This window comes from Myripristis murdjan, chromosome 21 (assembly GCF_902150065.1).
Source record: "Myripristis murdjan chromosome 21, fMyrMur1.1, whole genome shotgun sequence".
Lineage (NCBI taxonomy): Eukaryota > Metazoa > Chordata > Actinopteri > Holocentriformes > Holocentridae > Myripristis > Myripristis murdjan.
Genome location: NC_044000.1, coordinates 26,895,303 through 26,916,020, shown reverse-complemented (window position 1 = coordinate 26,916,020; position 20,718 = coordinate 26,895,303). Strand labels below are relative to the sequence as shown.

At 43.1% G+C, this 20,718-nt stretch overlaps 2 protein-coding genes and 1 long non-coding RNA gene across 8 annotated transcripts in view; 2 read left to right on the top strand and 1 right to left on the bottom strand.

Annotated features, from left to right (window-relative positions):
* Positions 1-5,135: 5,135 nt before the first annotated feature.
* LOC115379758 (uncharacterized) lies at positions 5,136-20,200 on the bottom strand. Its single transcript, XR_003930276.1, has 3 exons — positions 20,018-20,200; positions 9,089-9,097; positions 5,136-5,147 (listed from the first exon to the last, which is right to left on the bottom strand). It is a non-coding gene; the product is annotated as an uncharacterized LOC115379758 (long non-coding RNA).
* On the top strand, positions 8,757-9,896 carry LOC115379757 (trace amine-associated receptor 13c-like). Its single transcript, XM_030080628.1, has 2 exons — positions 8,757-8,929; positions 9,077-9,896. Exons 1-2 carry the CDS (start codon positions 8,757-8,759, stop codon positions 9,894-9,896), a joined length of 993 nt encoding a protein of 330 aa, XP_029936488.1.
* The window catches only part of tmem237a (transmembrane protein 237a), a 39,528-nt gene continuing 35,765 nt past the window's right edge, over positions 16,956-20,718 (top strand). For all 6 annotated transcript variants that reach the window (XR_003930271.1, XR_003930272.1, XR_003930273.1 and 3 more), the window contains exons 1-3: positions 16,956-17,040; positions 18,576-18,657; positions 18,749-18,874. Coding sequence is in view for 1 of the 6 variants with exons in the window: in XM_030080626.1 (XP_029936486.1) it covers positions 18,588-18,657; positions 18,749-18,874 (196 nt within the window). In the remaining 5 variants the exon portion in view is untranslated. The remainder of the gene's footprint in view (positions 17,041-18,575; positions 18,658-18,748; positions 18,875-20,718) is intronic.

The window sequence follows — 20,718 nt, the reverse complement described above, 5'->3', positions numbered from 1 at the left end:
TGTGAAGCCAGTCCTCCACCTGTTCAGCTCCTCCATCCTCAAAGTAAGTGATGATGTTCCAGACCTGACCAACACCATCAAAACCAAAATCCTCACTTACTTGGAGGAAAAATACAAGGATCCAGAGACACAAGAACTGCTAGACATGGCCTCTGCTCTTGATCCACGCTTCAAGCAGAGATACATCAGTGAGGACAGGATTGCACCAATCCAGGCCAGACTTGTATCTGAGATGGCTGCCTCTGCAAGCATGGTTAGTAATAATTGTGGTTGCACAGGTACAGAATTTATAATAGATTAAAGATATTAAGTGGATTAAAATGTGATAAAAGGTCATTGATGTGCTGCAATCTGAATATGGATGTTAAATATGTTTCATAAGACTGAATTTGTTTTTCTTATTTTATTTATCATGTACTTTTCAAGGAGAAGGGCCCAACTGATCCATGTGGAGGGACTGGAGACAGTGCAGAGGATGCACCCAGTACATCTAAGAAAAAGAAGACCTTGGGGAGCTTCTTCAAAGTCACTGGGGCAACCACAACAAGATCCTCTCCTCACCAGGAACAGCAGGCTGTAGCCTCTGAGCTTCAGTCTTACCTACAGTGTGCCTGCCTTGACAGTGAAGAGGACCCGCTGGACTGGTGGAAGGAACATCAGAGACTCTACCCACGAGTTTCAAAGCTGGCAAAAAAGTACTTGTGCATTCCTGCAACAAGTTCCCCGTCAGAGAGGGCCTTTAGCACTGGGGGAAATGTAGTGATCTGCCTTCGCTCATCTCTCAAGCCAGAACATGTTGACAGGCTGGTGTTTCTTGCTAAAAACCTGTAGGCCCAAGCCTAATGTCAGTGCCTTTTCTTTATATGCTGTAATTGTTGCACTTTGTGTTTGCACTCTGTAATATTTATTCAGTTAGCCCTTGTTAAATTTTAAATTCTTGGGTAAATTTTATTTTTTTTTATTATTATTATTAAGCGTTTATTCTTATTTAAAATTTCATTTTGCACTGAAAGCTGTTTATATATTGTTTATTTAAAAGCAGTGGAATAAAAATACACATGCTTTCCCTACCATGATGAATAATCGTGATTAATAATCGTGATTACAATATTGATCAAAATAATCGTGATTATCATTTTGGCCATAATCGTGCAGCCCTATGCAGTATAAAGAGCCGTTGCATCGCAGATAGGTACCGTATTTCCCCAATTAATCGCCCGGGCGTTTAATATGCAAAATCAACTTGGACCCCAGGCGTTTAAAAGAACCAGGCGGCTATTTGCTGCAGGCCTTTATTTATTTTTACACAGACCTGCACCAGGCCGTTATTGTGATGACAGTTACTGTCCAACATATTTACAGTCGGTCGGTTTAAGATTACGGTACACCCTTTTGTTCTAACGTTAGCTAGCTCTCTTATTTTGACAGAAAACGGAAGTGCCGCACAGTTATTGTGCGGCTGTTTACATCTGCAAAAATAATGTGAATAGCCTTATTTTGGGTTACCTCAATATAATGCAAATAATCGCCCCGGCGGTTATTCGGGTGGGCGTTTAATATGCAAAATGGGTGCAGACCCCAGGCGTTTAAAAGAACCAGGCGGCTAAATTTGTGGCCGGGAGATTAATTGGTGAAATACGGTAACTCGTGTAGCCTTTACTGAAGAAACAAACTAAGGGTGCACAAGTCTCCTTCTACTGCACCTACAGCTGCGACACACATAAAAACATCAATAATAACCTCATAAAACTGCAATATTCTTTAAGAAAATAACATTTTACTCACCCAAAATTCTGATTATTTGTACACAAAATCCATCCTCCTTTCTTTCCTCAAGAAGAGTTCAATTACTCTGTTGTACAGATTATCTGTGCGTTTCAGTTCCATCAAGAAGTCCTTTACTATCGCCATCAAAGCTAATGTGACAGGGTCAGAATTATGGCATGTTGTGTTTTATTGCATGTTGTGTTATTTTACCTGAGTGCTGTGTTTTTATTATGCATGAAGTGTGTGTGTTTTACTTCGTTTGCTGTGGTTTTATCATATTTTAATTATTGGGGTGTTTTGAGTGTATTTATTGGTTTTTAAGTTTGCATGCTGTTTTTACTCTGTGACCCCTGGGAAGCCCCACCCCCAATCAAGAACTAATCAGCAAACAAGCGACAGGTGCGGGACGCTGGAAACAAAGGCACGGACACTGCTTTTATTGACGGAGCGAGCTGCGGGAAAGCAGGAACGACAGAGGACGACGGAGGATCAACGGAGCGGTTCGGCCGAGAGAGGGAACACGCAGCGACAGTCCACAACCTGACGGAGCGGTCCCCCAACGTGAGGACGACGGAGTAGTGCCGGGAAAGGCGTGCGGTAGCCCAAAGTCCGCCACCGCTAATCTACTCAGGCCTGGGCCGGCAGTTCACTAGCTGTCGCCCGGGACAACCGTGAGTATACCCGACTTAATTCGTGGCGGACACGGGGGCTATAAGAGGGTCGTCAGTGGAGTAGCTAAGTTGCAGTTGAGCACCACACTCGCCAGGTTTCCTGTGTTTCCGCAGGGACGGACGGAGTGAGGGAGACCGGCAGCTGGTGCGGAGAGGCTACAAGGATGTGGAGGAGCCGCAGGGATATGGGACAGGAGTGGAGTGGACTGGCCGCGGACTGAGTTTTTTTACCGCTGAGAAGCAGCATTTTTATCCTTTTATTTGTATTTATTCACATGTGTAGATTATTTTTGGTGGTACCACCCTTGACTTCTTTTATTGTAATAAATCTAGTTTTAATTGGATGTTTTGTCCCCGTGTTGGTTTTTAACTCTGCTCCCCTGATTTTAAGAACCTCCTAGGTCCTAGGGCTCTTTTAATCATCCCTAGGTGGCGTTGTCGGTTTTTAGTGATTTTTCTTATTTATTTACTAGTAATTTAAAGTGCGGCCTTTTGGGCCCGGCCACACTAATGCTGAAAGTCGAGCCTGCCCTGTCGTATTTCTGGCATAAGTTTTAATTCGCTTTAGGGCTGAAAATGTCCGCTCGACAGAAGCAGTAGACACGGGGATGGTCACCGCCAAACACACAAATGTGTACAGCTGCCCCATGCTCTCACTCAGATTTTTCTGCTGAAGGAAGTCAAGGAGATCAGTGGGAGATTTTCCAGCAAAATCATCCATGGCATACATTACAGTCAGTTCTGTCCTTAGCCGAGACAGATCAAAAAGTGTTCCGTGGCTCTGTGTTAAGCTGGAGAAGACTGCATGCGGGAAATTCTTCTGGTATTCCCGAAACTTCTAGGGGTCGAGGAGGGTGAGAAACATTCGTTTTTCGTGGTCTTGGAATCTGGTCTGTGTCTGGCAAATAATATTGTCCAGAATCCTGCCGTGGAGTTGGTGGTAGTGCGTGCGAGGATCTTGCGCCAGACCTCTTCGTGCGCTCGGAGCGCCTGCGGTGCGTTCAGTGGCCTCGTAGATTTCCTCGTATCGGCTCCTCTCTCGCTCAAAGGTGTCACAAAACTCCTTTACCCTTGCCAGACAAAACTGTACATCCAGTTTTTTGTCCTGTAGAATTGAAAAGAGCACGTCTGAATACTCAAAAATGCCATGTGTGAAGCAAAAAACAAAACTCAAAATCATCCAGACGTGCTTTAAATCCATCAGCACAGCGCACAGAGTCCTCATCATACTCATCATGATGCTCCAGAATGTGATGAAACAGTTCCTTTAGAGCATCTCTCTTCTCAAAAACTGTATTGACCACTCTGGATATGTATTGCCACCGTGTTGATGCCACACGAGGGAGATGCCGCTGGCAGATTTCGTCCAGTAGTTGCGTGCGCCGAGGCGATCTAGAAAAAAATGCAGCTAGGCCATTGAGGTGGACGAAAAAGATCTTGCATTCTCTAAGCTTTGAGGCCCCCTGAGTCAGTACTAAATTGAGCCGATGTGCATAGCAGTGTATGAATAAAGCCAAAGGTGCTCTCTCCTTAACTTTAGCCTGCACCCCATTTAATCCAGAAGACATGACCGCTGCGCCATCACAACACTGTGCCACAACTTTACCCAGACATTCATTTTCCACCAAAAATCGGATGATAAGACCTGCAATGTCATCGGCTCGCTTCCCACTGGTAACATCTTCAAATCTGACAAACCGCTCCTTGACACCTCTGCCCGTTACGTAACGCAGGACCAGTGCATGGAGGGCTGCGCTGCATTACTCGCGTCTGTCGTCTCATCCACCATAACAGAGACAAACGGTGCTTTATTAACTTCCCTTCCGATCTCTTCTCCCATCACTTCAGCAACAGCAGTGATCAAATCGTTTTGTATTTTGCCCAACGTCCCACTAAACACCTTATTAGTGGACAGGTGGTAATGTAAATCCGTGTTGCTCTCAGCAATGAGAGAAAGAAGCTCCACATAGTTTCCTCTGTTTTTGGATCCCGCGCTTTCATCGTGTCCCCGAAATGAAAGTTCCTGCTTGCCCAAAAAAATGACACAGTCTATCAGTCTTTTTAAGATTTCCCTGTTTTTCTTCACCTTTTCATTGTGGAGCTCCGTTTCCCTGCGCACTTGCTCGCTCAGCTGTAGATCCACTCTGGATTCCCCAAAGGTTTTGGAAAGCACCGCTGCTTGTAAGTGTCCGGCAGTGCTTTGGTGTCTCGTTGCTGCCTTGGTTGCGGACAAATCCTTTTCCTGGTTGTGACAGGCTTGCTAGCTTCGGAGTTGCCCAACCCTTCTTAACGATGTCCATCTTTTCTTGAAAAGTCTGTCTTGAAAATGGCTTTGACAATAATTCTGCAACCAAATCAATTTCTTCTCCTTCAGCCATTGTGGGTTGGCAAAACAGCTATTGAATCAATAGAACTATATTTTTGCGTGCGCTGCTCTGCAGATGCAGTTTGCTAGCTCTGGCTAGTACACTCTCTGACTATCCAATCAAACAGTGTGAATACGCTGACGTTACCGTACGCCTGCTAGAGGGCCTTGGTGTCGCCAACTCAAAATCTGATTGGTTGAAGCAACAGTTTGATCGACACTTATTTTATACTACAGGGCCCGCAGAACTGATTGTGAAGGCCTCCAGGCAGATTTCTTTGACCTTGGCAACAAATGATGGCTGAAATGTGATTGGCTAAATGCTTTAATATGAAAATAAACATCTGGAAGCAGCGCGACCAGGGGAAAAGCTATGAAAGGAAGCGGACAGACCATTTGGAATTACTTATTAAGTATTCATGGACAAAATATGATTAACATCAGTCTGTGATTCAGATATTTTTTTAGGCCAGCAGAGAAGGCCTTGCAGGCCCTGACGGCCCACCACTGAAAAACATATAACCCAAAAACCTTTTTAACAAACACGCAACGGCCTCGGAAGCATGGATAAAAACCAAAATTGGCTCAATTAAAATAAAATGGGATTTCTCATCCTACCTTTTCAAATGACGTTAGCTGCTACCTCCGAGAGTCAGTGCAGAAACTCCAGAGAAACTTGTTAGCCCGCCAGGAACCTGCAGGTGTCCGAGAGCGGGAGATGGCGGTTGTCCGGGTCCGAGAGACGGTGATTGTCCGGCGGCGTGCAGCGGTAGTTTTCCAGGTCTTGATGATAGCGGTGGTCCAGGTCCAAGAGGCAGTGGTTGTCCAGCGGTGTGCGGCGGTCGTATTCCGGGTCTTAGTGATGTCAGCTGTGCAGGTCCGAGAGGTAGTGGTTGTCCGGTGATGTGCAGCGGTCATTTTCCGGGTTGGGGTGATGGTGGTGGTCCAGGCGGCTTGGAGGACTTGTTTTCAGTCCCATGGAGAGATGTACCGGCCACGGTGTGCGATTCCAGTGGCTCCTCATCCTGAATTCACACTCACATACTAGTCGTGTTTTATATCCAGTCATGCAGAAACGGCAGCACCTGTTGAGCCAACATGGCCTCTACTGGTGTTACAGGTAAACTGGTTTTCCTGTTAAGTGGTTACCTTTGTTTGTAAATGGCTGGTTTCTCCTGGCAACAGCAGATGGTCCAATCATGAGGAAGGAACCCAGCTGACCTCGCGAATGCCTTCATGATAACAGAATAGAATAGAAGCCTTTATTGTTATTGTGTAAATACAATGAAACGGCAGGTGCCCTTCACAGTGAGTACGTTTACATGCACACCATATTCCGGTTCGGCTCAATATTCCGGTTAAGGTAACTGCGCCGCGGCAACTGGAATATTCCGTTTACATGTTACTTGGCATGCCCCCGTGTTTCGGCGTATTCCACTCTCTCATGTAATGCGACACTCAGCCGCGGGGGGCAGCAGCACGCGTATAGGCGTCTGGTCTGCCGGAAAAACAGACGAAGAAGTCTTCTTCCTCGTCTTCTTCTTCTTTTTCTTTGTCTTCTGTCGCTAGTTCTATGTTTTCTCCCATCGATATACTCCGTGATATTTAAGTCTTTCATTAGCTGAAGGTGGACTGCAGTCCTGGCTCTTGCTGCTGTTCGCCCTGCCGTTTTCCCCGCTTGCAGGTAACCATAGCAACGAAGACGCCACAGAAGTCCTTGTGAGTCGAGCATGCGCAGTCGTGACTGAATATTCCGGTTCGGGGAGTTTTCCGACTAAGGTGTTTACATGCCCCAATATTCCGGTTGGAACAGGAATATTCCAGGGGGCTTATTCGGAATTCTCTTCAACCGGAATATGACCTTAATCGGGTTCGGTGCGTGTTTACATGACACGTGCGCAACCGGAATATTGCGAATATTCCGGTTAATACAGGAATAAGGTGTGCATGTAAACGTGCTCAGTGCCTGTTCTTACAATCAGACATGGACAATCTCATTTATAATTTTCTAGTCTAGTCTATCCATCTGCTGAATTTAGCTCTTTGGTGGTTAATGTAGTGTAATGAAATGGTGGAATCTGAAATCTACTCCATATTTTGCTTTATTTTCTTCAAAATAAAAAATCTCCACCCATACCAGGAGTGAAACCTAAAGGAAAAATTATGGGCTGTTTATTTAGACCACCAGACTATCGTACCTATTGCTGGTTTATATCCAAACACATAGCAAATGTCAGGAAAAAACAACCGCACATTCTCTTCCGGGACCTGAATAACTTTGGAGGATTGGAGATTTCGCCTGCTCGGGGGATATTTGGAGCATGTAACTTTACAGCAATATTTATCCCCCTTGCCTACAACGTGCATTTCATATCTGGTAACAGTGGATTCCTGAGGTCATCTAGTTTCATATCACTGCCAATAACGTAATAACGGCCAATAACGTAATAAATTTGCCCTTGTTAAAATGTAATAGGCCAAAAACTTTATAACTGGCCAATAACGTAATGAAAGTCCTGAACCGATAACGTAATAACTTTTGGCCAATAACGTAATAACTTATTACGTTATTGGCTGGTTATTACGTTATTGGCCTGCTTAAAAAAAACGTTGCAAATGTAATAACTGAGCCAATAACGTAATAATATACTAATATCACTTGATTTAAGTTTTATTTATAGGATATAACTGTAATAAAATGCTCTACAGCAGAGAGAGCCTCGCAGAGAATTTTGAACTTCACAAAAATAATGATTGTTCGATTAGTATTATGAAACTCTACAAAGCTGCTGGATGGATGCAGTAGTGGTCTCATCAAACGTCTTAACGAGCTGTTTGGCAAGGACAGTAGATGGATGAAAGTGAGGACGTTTGTTCACTATGACCAAAATAAATCCAGAAACTGGATCAGTGGTTAAAGTATAGCAGCAATACAGCTGGAAACAAGGAGGAAGACGAGAAGAAGAAGCAGAAACAGAAACAAGAGAATCTGCTCAGGATCAGGTTGTTGTTTCACACTGACGGAGCTGGACTGACCCTCTGACCACAGGAGGATCAACTGGTCAGGACCAACTGGACTGACCCTCTGACCACAGGAGGCTCAACTGGTCAGGACCAACTGGACTGGGAAACATATTTCAGAGGGGGAACATTATTGAAAAAGTTTGACAGCCACTGCACTAAATGATTCATCAGTTCAGAAAAAGGAAAATAGATTTAAAAAAGTGTAAACAGGTGAAGCTGCCATCTCATGGATAATCTGAAAACTAAAACTGACGCAAAAAACAGAGTTTCCTGAGGAAAACCAGCCCGGACCGGGTCCTTCTTTTCAAGATGAAAATCTCCTGGAGGCTGTCACAACTCAGCTCATGATCCGCTAGTCTGTCCCCCTTTCAGCCGGGCCGGACGAGTCTCAAACCTGCTGCTGAGCTTCCTCCCTCCTCCCCTATTAAGTCAAAACCACAAAGTGTGAAAAAGGTGACAGTTCTGAAGCCACCATATGATGGTCAATTGGGCTAAAACACAAAAGGTGAATTGTTAAGCTTCTCTCTCCTGAATGAAAGTGGAAAGACAAACGTATGACACCTTAAACTGCTGCCATTCTACACACTCTAAACTTGTTTTACTTTTCCTGATCCAACAGCAAAGAGCAGCAAAGAGTAAATGCTTTCTCTCATCCAGATTAGTATTAGGAAGAGAGAAAAAGAGGCAAGGAAACAAGCCTTGAGGAAGAGGAGACACACATCATCACTCATGTTCAAAGAGTGATGATGATGATGATGGAGATGAAGATGAAGAAGATGATGCACATGACAAGGAAGGAGGGACATCAGTTTCCAAGAGAGAGAGAGGGAGGGAGAAAAGGAAATGCTGAGATAAATGTGTGACAGAGAGTTTTGTTCAGAGAGCTGCCAGACCTCAGCAGCTTCTCCTCTCCTCCTCTCTCTCTGATGATGGAGACCCTGGAAGGAGCTGAACTCTGCTTTCCACACCTCCTCAACACCTCCTGCAGGAAGAACACACATCCTCACTCCAGTATCATGCTGCTCTACATCCTGATATTCTCCATGTCTCTGCTCACTGTGGCTCTCAACCTGCTGGTCATCATCTCCATCTCCCACTTCAGGTAGAAAATGATGATGCAGTTGTATTTTAGTGCTTTGTATCTGCTGCATCTTGCCTTACACATGCTACGACTGCTGTTATAAATCCTGCAACTGATTATAACATTACTTTTGAGACTACCACTATTAATAATCATCCTCCACTCCAGGCAGCTCCACACCACCACCAACTTCGTCCTCCTCTCTCTGGCTGTCTCAGACCTCCTCGTGGGCCTCCTGCTGATGCCGCTTGAAATCATCCGTTTAGGGTCTTGTTGGTTTTTGGGTGATGTCTTGTGCTCTGTGTTATACCTTTTGGGTTTCATCATTACCTCTGCCTCAGTAGGAAACATGGTGCTCATATCAGTCGACCGCTATGTGGCTATTTGTGACCCTCTGCGTTACCCCATCACAATCACTCAGACAAGAGTTCAAATCTGTGTTTGTGCATGTTGGACCTCTGCTGTTTTCTACAGCAGTCTGATTCTCAAAGATGTTCTGACACAACCAGGCAGGCATATTTCCTGTCATGGACAGTGTGTTATTGTCATTAACTATATCTCAGGGGCTGTTGACCTTGTTTTCACTTTTATCTGTCCCATTACTGTGATCATAGTTCTGTATTTGAGAGTGTTTGTGGTGGCTGTGTCTCAGGCTCGTGCCATGAGATCCCACATTGTGTCTGTCACTCTGCAGCCTTCAGGGACTGGAACTGCTAAGAAATCGGAGCTGAAAGCAGCCAGGACTCTCGGGATTGTTGTAGCTGTGTTTCTTATTTGTTTTTGTCCATATTACTCCTCCTGTCTTATAAACCAGGAGACCTCAAGCAATGTTTTTTCTATAAAATTTGAAGTGTGGCTGCTTCTTTTTAACTCCTGTTTAAATCCTCTGATCTATGCCCTTTTCTATCCTTGGTTTAGAAAATCTATTAAACTCATTGTCACACTCCAGATCCTGCAACCTGATTCCCGTGAGGCCAACATACTGTAGAGAGACACTACTGAGTAACTGAAATATGAGGTTTTCTATGAAGGGAGAAATGTATAAATTCATGTTACTGAATTTTAAAAATCTACAACAAGCTTGGACAGACAATGCATTGCTTGATCCAGCCTCCCTCAACCATGAGGTGCAGTCTGGCTTAGTCGAAAAATGCCGTCCACAAAAATATTCTGATGTTAATGACAGAATAAAATGGCTTAAGATTCCAAAAAACAATAGTCTCACCTTGCCCTTTCCCCATCTCACAACGTCAAAGGTGGGGTCAGCGTAACGCCCTGTCCTTATGTCCCTGGTATGTGGTATGAAATGACACCTGACAACAAATAATCTGTCACTAGCCAGCAGGGATGCAGAGTATCTTATTCATTTGAAAAGTGAACACATATGACAGAGCAAAGAAAAGTGATGAAGTGTGCAAAAGTGACCGGGTCTGAATCCGCTGCAGTTCACGTGTATTTGAGAAGCGTTGCCACAGAGATCAGGGAAGATCTGTCATTAAAGACATTGCTTTGGTCAGGTTTTGGAGGAGTACCCCATACTTTCAAGTAGCACCACTGTGATACCGCTAACCTTCTCCCCTTTCTATGATGTGTTTGTGTGAACTGAGCTTTTCCAGCCTAATTTACATCAAGTACAGGCAACAAGAACAGGGCTGTTGGGTGCACCGTCCCACTGGGCTCAGTTTACCCCTCTCTCTTTTTCTCAGTAACTAATTATGGTGTGTTTATGTGTGTGTTACCCATCAGAGGGATGCAGCATGTCATTTTTTAAATCCATTATTATAGACAGGGGGGGCTTGAGATTTTGCATAGTTTTCTTTAAAAATATGCAAATTACCATGACTGAAAAGAGGTTGAGAAACACTGGATTAAACACACAGTACATATGTATGTAACTACCAGCCTTGGGGGTAACACATTACTGTCATTAAATTACATGTGGCTTTACTTCTGTTACTTGCAGTCATGCACTTGGTTCTTTGTCTGGGTCCCCCATCATCCCGCTTGTTCTTGCTGCCACAGCTGCTCTGTGCCTGATCTCCATCGTGTGTGTGTGTGTGTGTGTGTGTGTCTGTATGAGATCATCTGTGTCTCCCTCTGCTGTTCATTGTCAGTACTACTATCTAAACTGTATTCATGTTGGGGCACTGACATTAATGTAAACTTTGCTGTTCGGTGTGCTGCTCAAGGAAACGTCAGCAGGGCGTGTGGCTTTTCATATTCTCTTGATATTTGATGTACTTACCTATAGTTACTAAACAGAATGAATCTGTACTCTCAGTTACAGAGGGCCTCTCTGACTTTAAATCCATGTATGTGATGTGTAGTTTTATCTGTAAAAAGATGCGTTCATTCTATTATCAGTCATTCTTTAATTGTTGTACGTTGTCCGCTTGTGTGTTTGTGCTTTGTTTGAATGTTTAAGCTTTATTTGTGCTTCAATAAACTGCACATTTGGTACAAGTCTGCAATATTGTGACATTATAAAAACTAATTGTAAATACAGAGCTTTAGATAGGCTACTCCTTTATGTTGCAACAGAACACATCAATATGTCATTACCAATATAAAATTAAGTTTATTATCTTCAAGAAAATGCACATCATTATCATTATTTGAGAGGTTATTTGGGGTAACAAACTGAATTTGTCTGGACTGAGAGTCTGAATTTTGAAATATTCTGACGATCAAACAATCTAAGAATGCTTTTCCTTACATAAAATCTTGTACTGAATCATGTAAAGGGAAGGGTTTGTTTTTGTGCAGTAAATTATTGATTTGGAAAGTAAAAATGTGTCACGGAAATTCTTGGGAAACAAGTGAGTGAGAAAACTCAATATTAACCTAATAAGATGTAAAACAATAAGACGTGTTAAAAGAAAAGGCTGACGGGAACCTTTTTAGCGTTTGTTTGCTGCCTAACAGGAACAGAGCAGAACTGGGTTTTACTCAACATTTACATAAGATTTTCCCCAAAACATCACCTCTGTGATTTTTTCTGTCTTGTTGACATCAGAGTTTCAGCAGTTTCATATGAGCACACAGTGATATAGTGAGATCTGGCTAGCTCCACTTCAGCATTCTTCACTGTAATGTGAAGAAAGACTGCAGCCACAGTTGAGATAGTTTCTCTTCCAGCCTTTGGACATGAACTGGAAAATATTACTTCACTTCAGACTGAATCGTTAAAAGTTTTTAGGCAAAACACACACAGTAAGAAAGTGAGAATTCAAATAATCATAGAAGCCATTTTTTTCCAAATTTACCCTGCAGGATAAAAGTGATTGGACTTCATTAAATCTGAAGATCAGATTTTTCAGTTCTCTAATCAAGATTAAACAATGTCTTTGGGTTTGGGTGACATTGTAACTACACACAGTGTGGGTTCATTTGTGCATTGTTACCTCACTTCTGTGTAAATAAACTGTACGGATCTATAGAAATTATCAGCAGGAACAGGGAGTCCGGGAGTGGTTACAGATCTGAGGGAGTGACACAGAGAGCCAATGAAAGGAGACCCTGCTTGGAGGGCCATGGGCAGGAGGAAGCTCTGTGTGTGTGTGTGTGTGTGTGTGTGTGTGTGTGTGCGCGCGCACGCGCATGTGTGTTACTCTAATAGGATTCAGTGTCTTGACCTGATTTGTGGATGATTTAACTTTGACCTCCTGAACCAAGGGACCATTCAGTCCTGTGAGCTCTTTCTCCCTCTTTCTACATGTGTATGTAGGGTGGGAGTGGGAGTGGGGGTGGGGGGGTTCATTCAATTAAGTATCAATTAAGTGATTGTTTTCTATTATGATTTTTTTTTTTTTTTTTTTTTTTTTTTTTTTTTTTTTTTAATTACAGAGTACAAAATAGTGCTCAGAATGTAAAATAGGCTGTTTTCTTTGATTTAATGGTTAATTGGCAGTTTGGCAGTCCACCCTGCAGTCCACATGTGTTCTTGTGGCCTGTTGTAAAATGGTGTGTTTGTGCAGACTGGGGCCTAAACAGTCTTGGAGTTGCATCAGTTGGCTTTGACTGGAAAGCTGAGACTCTTGTGGATTCAATGAGCCACATGTGATTCATGTGTGATGATGTTGGCCCCCACAGCAGCCATTTCACTGCAGGCAGAGCATTTTGTCAAACTGGACCTCACTGAATAAAATGACCTCTAGTGAGACCTAGTCCTCCTAGTGTGACCTCTAGGAGAATCACAACCTCATCAAACTTTACAGCCACAAACTAGAGGAGAATTGCAAATTGCAATACCTCGTTATATTAAATTGCAATCCTTGTAGATTACAAGACATATTGAATCAGCAGCCAAGTATCATGACAAGCATACCGTCCCAGCCCTAATACATACAGATAAACCTTATGTCCTCACCGGAGGTGGGAGTAAGTCACACATGTGCCAGTCAAAAGCAAGTCTCATGTCTTAACCGTCAGGTCTCAAGTTATTGTGATGAAAATCAAGCAAGTCAAGCCGAGTCATGGCACAGTCACAAGTCAAATCATACGAGTTCTATTTTCACCATTAAACTACTGTAGCCTGCTAAAATCTTACTGATATTAGAGATTTTGTTTTGATATAGGCTTGATAATACAGGCCTAAATTAAAACTTAAGTACGACACAAAAAATAATTTCCATCCGAATGTAAAGCCCCCTGGCCTGGCTCCCCTTCAGGACGGCCACACCTGAAGGGGTCTCATCCACTTCTCTAACGTGATTCATTGTTCTTTTGGATGCAGCCAAATACACACAGCTTTCCTGCAGAAACCATGCGAAGTGAACACAACACCAAACACAACACACACTAATAACGTGCAATAAAGGCGGGAGTAACAGCGATACAACCACTGAGCCGTTAGATTTGCTTTCCAGTCATAAAAAAGTGAAAAGCTGCATTCAAGCTGAACTTTACAAAGTCAATCAATCAATGACTTTACGTGTCTCTAGTGGGGTGGTTGGTTTTCAAGCTACAATCACAGCAGTTCTGACAGCATTTAAAAAGCTCTGAGGCAAACAAACAACTATCTGACACCATTAGCTACATGAGCTAGCAAGAATGCTATCAACGGGAGCTAGCCTTAGCTAAAAATGTACGTTGCTATGTAACAACATATAACCCAAAAACCTTTTTAACAAACACGCAACGGCCTCGGAAGCATGGATAAAAACCAAAATTGGCTCAATAATTAAAATAAAATGGGATTTCTCATCCTACCTTTTAAAATGATGTTAGCTGCTACCTCCGAGAGTCAGTGTGGAAACTCCGGAGAAACTTGTTAGCCCGCCGGGAACCCGCAGGTGTCCGAGAGCGAGAGGTGGCGGTTATCCGGGTCCGAGACACGGTGACTGTCCAGCGGCGTGCGGTGTTCGTATTCCGGGTCTTATGATGTCGGTTGTCCGGGTCCGATTATAGACGGTGGTTGTCCGGGCGGCGTGCAGCGGTCGGTTTTCGGGTCGGGGTGATGGCGGTGGTCCAGGTGGCTCAGAGGACTTGTTTTCAGTCCCATGGAGAGATGTACCGGCCACGGTGTGCGATTCCAGTGGCTCCTCATCCTGAATTCACACTCACACACTAGTCGTGTTTTATATCCAGTCATGCAGAAACGGCAGCACCTGTAGAGCCAACATGGCCCCTGCTGGTGTTACAGGTCAACTGGGCCGTATTCAACGTGGACTACCGGTACGTAACGTCAAGCTACCAGAAACGATAAAGCACAAGCAATCAACTTAAAAGAGAAAGACATTTTTATTTGTTGTAAAAGAAAATCAAAAGGAAAAAGACTTTATTATTATTATTATTATTATTATTATTATTATTATTATTGTTATTATTATTATTATTTTGTACAGCTACTGCTTTTTCTAGGAAAATTTCACATTCATAAGAAAAAATGGACTGACTCCAAACCCAGCTTTGATCACTTCCTAAATGAACTGAAGCAATGCTGCACAATTATTGATGTACTTGCTATGTCTTGGAAAGATATTATAAAAATTGATGACTGTATCCATATTATCATGCATCTCTTTATGTATCTACTCTGTATTCTGGTTTTATGTTTTTTTTGTTGTTGTTGTTGTTGTTGTTGTTGTTGTTGTTGTTTGTTTGTTTTTTCTTTGCCTTTTGGTGTTTCTTTTCTCTCATTGTTTGTTTTGATGTTTTGTCTCTTTTTCTCTAACCCCATGGCAGTAACAATGGATGTATTGTAAATTGTACGTTGTAATTAAAAGAAAAGAAAAGAAAAGAAAAGAAAAGAAAATAAACAATAAAGCTCCGAACAGCCTGTTGCATTACGCAAGTGTTGCAAGTATGGAAGCCGAGAGGGCAATTCTCCTCACGATTGTAGCCAAAAAACTGTCTGAGCAGGACATTACTTTACATGGATCATTAATACTAGGGGCACTGCAAAAAAAAAAAAAAACTTACAGAGTCAAGGCCTGTGGCCTGTTGGGAAGTAACTGTTAATCAAGTGAGACAAGACAAACTTTTAGCAATTAATTGTTTAGATAAAGTTATTCAAGAATATCAATACATTCACTATGAAAAAAAAAACATTTATTGCTAAACATTATTTCCAAGATTTGTGCCATAGGCCTACACAAATGTGTTTTAAGTTTTAAGTTGAATAGAAGTTGCCATATTATTGAAGAAAAACAATAATCTATGTCTGATCTATCATCATACTTACCACATATATGTGGTGTTACCTCTTGAAATGATGGGTAACATTTTAAACATAGGCTACACTGATATAGCAACTGGGAAGCCATAATGGAGCACTATCGTTTTGTATTTGGAGTGTGTAACTTTAGAGCAATTTTTATCCCCCTTGCCCACAACATGCATTTTATAACTGGTAACAAGATTCCTGAGGTCATCTAGTTTCATACAGGACCAGTGCCTTCACTCCAGCCTCTGAAACACAGCAGCTTGGTGCTCTGGGGGGCCCGCCGGTGGCCACAGGGGGCTAAGCTGGCTCCCAGTTCACTTATGCGTTGGGCCGACCCTGATCAGGCCAGGAATGGATCCTGCCCTCCTGATCAGTTTGTTGATCTTGCTCCTCCTGACCTCAGAGCTTAAGCTGCACCCCCAACAGACCACAACATAAAACAGGTCAGTGGTTCTCAAATTGGGGTATGCGTCCCCCTAGGGGTATGTTGTAGTACAGAGATTTTCCAAAACTGTTAATTAAAAAAACATCAATCATGCATAATTTCTAAAGTAATGAGCCTATGCTAGTAAGGTCAATCAAAATGTAAATGTGAGTTTTATAAATCTCATGTTATCTTCAGTTTTTTCCTCTGCGTTTCCTGAAGGTGTCAGATGTGTGTGTTTGTGGTTTAAGCATAGCTGAAGCGTAGCAGCGATACAGCTGGAAACAAGGAGGAAGAAGAGAAGAAGAAGCAGAAACAGAAAGAAGAGAATCTTGTCTCAGGTTGTTTTTTCACACTGATGGAGCTGGACTGACCCTCTGACCACAGGAGGCTCAACTGGGCAGGACCAACTGGACTGGGAAACATATTTCAAAGGGGGAACATTATTGAAAAAGTTTGACAGCCACTGCACTAAATGATTCATCAATTCAGAAAAAGGAAAATAGATTAAATAAGTGTAAACAGGTGAAGCTGCCATCTCATGGATAATCTGAAAACTAAAACTGACTCAAAAAACAGAGTTTCCTGAGGAAAACCAGCCCGGACCGGGTCCTTCTTTTCAAGATGAAAATCTCCTGGAGGCTGTCACAACTCAGCTCATGATCCGCTAGTCTGTCCCTCTTTAAGCCCGGCCGGACGAGTCTCAAACCTGCTGCTGAGCCCCCCCACCCCCCTCGGGCCTCCCACCTCTACCCCTCCTCTCCTCCGTCCAGCAGGAGACATGTGACTTCATCTGTAACACATAACACCAATTAAAGTTTAAAATGCCAGCTCTGATTTAATCTCCTTTTCCGGGTTGAAACGGGGGCAAGTGCACCAGAGGAGGGAGTGTTGGAGTACTGAGACTCACCCTAAGACACTTTCTCTCAGCGGATCAGATCATAGAGGGAGGAGGAGGGGCCTGGACCCTGGAGTTATGACCGTCTGCCGCCTGGCCGCCTGTCCTCTTCACGGCTGTGGACACTTACGGTGAAGCCACAGGTAAGTTTATTTTACTGACATTCTGCACCTTCAAGGTGTTTTGCTGCTGCTGATGCTTTCAAACACCTGTCTGTCTTTTTATAGGTGGAGAAAATCAGGTCGATCAGTCTTGATATCTGTATATCTGAGTCTGTAGAGGGGTAATCAGCTATTGTTTTGACTGATAAGGGCTGAACATAACCTTTAAATCTTTAAATAAAAGCATCAACCCAACATAACACACCAAACACCAAAGTGCAGATAAATGATCAGATATGTCAGAATATGTCAGAGTGAGAAATAATATATTGATCCTCGAGGGAAAAATTGGGTATTAATGTAGTCAGTGTATTCTGTAGCTGTTCATTAGTTAATGCTTGATTATTGCTTTTACTTTTAATTTTAAGACCAAATAATCAAACACAAATTGTGCTTTATTTGTGACTGCACCTCATATCTGCCCAAACAGAGTAGCAGTAGTAACAATAACAGCCAATCACAAATTGTACAGTTTGTGATTAGCTCTTAACATTGTAGTGGAAAAAATACTTCATTTTTGTTACTATTAATATTCCATTAATGCTTGTACATGGTGTATTTTGGCATTGATAGTTTAGCGGTGCTAAGTTTAAGTTAAAGGTGCACAATGCCAAGCTGCCAAGGTGCTGTGGAACTGAGGACCCTTTAGACTCAACTGACCAAAAACAAAAAAACAAACAAACAAACAAAAAAAAGGCATAAGCCGCGATCTGTCAGCAAGTTGGGTGACAATGAGAATATGATTGAATAGAATAGAATAGAATAGAATAGAATAGAATAGAATAGAATAGAAAGCCATTATTGTCATTGTACAACAAAATTAGGAGCACTACTCCTGTTGTAATAAGATAACAAGCACACAGCCAATAAATCTGAATAAATACTATAAAAAGAAGAATAAATACTATAAAAAGAAAGGACATTACACTGAAAATCATTGTGTTTTGCATTGGTTAGACCGGCGCAGACTCATCTATCAGAAACAAGCTTTTTTTTTTTTTCTAAATGGCTTTCACTTCAGTCAACCTCTTGCAATTTTGTGGACTGCACCTTTAAGGGAAAATGGTGGCTGTTTGGTATTTTTGAGAATCTTGATAGCCATTTGATTTCACCCACTTGAAAATGACTTTTCTGTGAGGCGTCCTGTGGATTCAGTGTTTGAATTATGTTCATGACTCCTGTCAAATGCTTTTTTTTTGCCTCGTCTCGGTGGTCTGTGAGCTAACAAGTGAAGCAAAGAAAAACCAAACAGCCTTGAAATAATCTTTCAAAAAGTCAGTTTCAGTGCATTTCGTCAGGATGAGGCCTCTGGTGTTCCACCTGGGCTCAAAGCTCAGGCTGATCCAATTATCTCAAACAGCCGCTGCCATCAGGCCACCTTTAAATCTTGGTTAAAGTATTAATTGACCCGCCTTAATTTTCTCAGATGAGGGAGGTTGTACATTACAAGGTAAAGCTTCTTGTAACGGACTTGGCTGCTGAACGTGGCTCTGACTCAAGCTGCTCGTCCTCCGCAGGGGAAGGTCATCATGCCGACCGTCAAAAGCAAGAAGAAGAAACCAAAGAAGGAGGTCAGTGATGCAGCGGAGCACGGGGAAGGTGAGGAGCGACGGACAGGTGCTCACCTGGGAGTGTCAGTGTTAAATCTGGGTTCTCGTCTGTGTGACTGTGCTTTGCTGTGGCTCGGCAGGCGTGGAGGTGGAGATGGAGGAGGTGACCAACAGAGGCCACTCAGACAGCAGAGACCCTTTGACCCCAGAGCCCCAGGACCCAGCACCACAGAAGAAGAAGAAGAAGAAGAAGATCGCCACTATCGGTACAAAAGTTTCCACTGCTGTGCAGAGTTATTATTGTGTTGTATTTTTCATTAGTTTTTATTTAGTTGGAGTTGAGTTGTTCTTGCTGTCAGTGTCAGTGGGAGTCAGTTGTTTTATTCTAATCTGGCCGCTGTTTGTCAGATTAGCTCTTCACTTTGGGAAGGCAGAGACTCCCAGTCATGTCCACGTCCCAGTCTCAATAAACATCACACACACACACACACACACACACACACACACACTGACCAGCAGCAGCACTGAACACACTGCACATACACTCTGACCAGCAGCAGCACTGAACACACTGCACACACACTCTGACCAGCAGCACTGAACACACTGCACACACACTCTGACCAGCAGCACTGAACACACTGCACACACACTCTGACCAGCAGCACTGAACACACTGCACACTTGGTAAGAACACAATATCCTTCAGTTAGTTTGCATTTTTTTCTAAAGTCTAGTTTTTATTTTTATTTCACTTAACTAAAATGTTTTTTTCACACTTTGTTTTAGTTAGTAGTTCAGTTTTAGTGAAGTGTAATAACGCTGCAGCAGTGCAGAACTCACAGTCCCTCACTGAGGCCCTGTTCAGATGGGATTAGCTGTCAGGACAGTGCATAAAGCACATTTGAACACAAGACATTTTTAGACAAGAGATCTCTGTAATAATTTACACCTTGTAATCTCTGGGCTGGACAGTGTTCTCTGGCAGCAGCAGTGCAACACAGCCTCACCCACAGACTGGGGGTGTGATGTCAGTTTGGGATGAATGCTGCTCTCCAGACGTTAATTTGAACAGATGGTCGCTTTCCCAAAGGAGATGACGCAATGTTCACCAACGATCTGCTAATCTGGAGGGTAATTTTACTGGCTGTTCTATAGGAAGCAACACACACACGAAAAAAAAAAGGCCAAAAACAACCACAGAGGTGATGGGGAGGGACACCACTGCAGTGTCAAGGCAAAGCGTGTAACAGAGCCGCTGGTCCACCAGGGGGAGGCGTGGCAGTAGGTCAATGTGTGTTGCTGAGGCGTGAAAAATAGGTGGTGGTGTGAAAGAGCAGCAATGTGACGTGGCCTACAGGGGGCGACAGTTCATGTGAGGAAGTAAGAGGGGTGGTGGACGGGAACACCTATGTTTGATTTTCCCTGTTAAATCTGTCAATTCATGTTTGACATAAGCCGCCACTTTGTTCTGAACTAGCCCTTAACCAATTAACCAATCAATCTTAACCATTTCAAAATAAGATCACGCTAATATATTAACCACAACCTGGCGCTAACCTTAAAAAAAAAAACTTAGATCTTAAATTATGCTTAAAGGCCCCATGGCCTGAAAAATGAAATTTTCGTCGTTTTTGCGTGATAGGGAAGGTCTTGGGATCACATATATACTGTCCCAAGCATTTCACCTATGATAAATGAAGAAGTGCACAAATGCCGTTTTTTGAAACTGTCCCTGTAAAACGAGCAGATTTCACTTCCTGAAGTTATCTGACGTCAGTCTGTAATCTGATGTCAGTGACTCTGCCGACAGCCCGCCTTCGATCCCCAGGCAACCAACTCTCAAGCCAGCCAACTCAGATAGTTTGTTTACGCTCCTCGGACTACAAGCTACCAAGCTAGCGAGCTCAGCCAGTACCCCTCCGCTCCCCGGGCAGCAAGTTCACAACATATTTAACAAAAAATAACGTACCATTCTGAAACATCTTGTCATAAACGGATTTGAGGTGGTTCGGTTTCTGTTGCTGTCTGTGGTTCGGGATCGTACGGTCCTAAACCATCACGCTCAGGGTCCCGGTTTCACGGGTCCCGCAGGGCTTTAGTCCAAATT

Excerpts from the sequence above, each read along its gene's own strand:
- LOC115379757 (XM_030080628.1), top strand. The coding sequence starts at position 8,757 with ATGGAGACCCTGGAAGGAGCTGAACTCTGCTTTCCACACCTCCTCAAC. Across the intron at positions 8,930-9,076 it reads ATCTCCATCTCCCACTTCAG|GCAGCTCCACACCACCACCA; the intron begins GTAGAAAATGAT and ends CCTCCACTCCAG.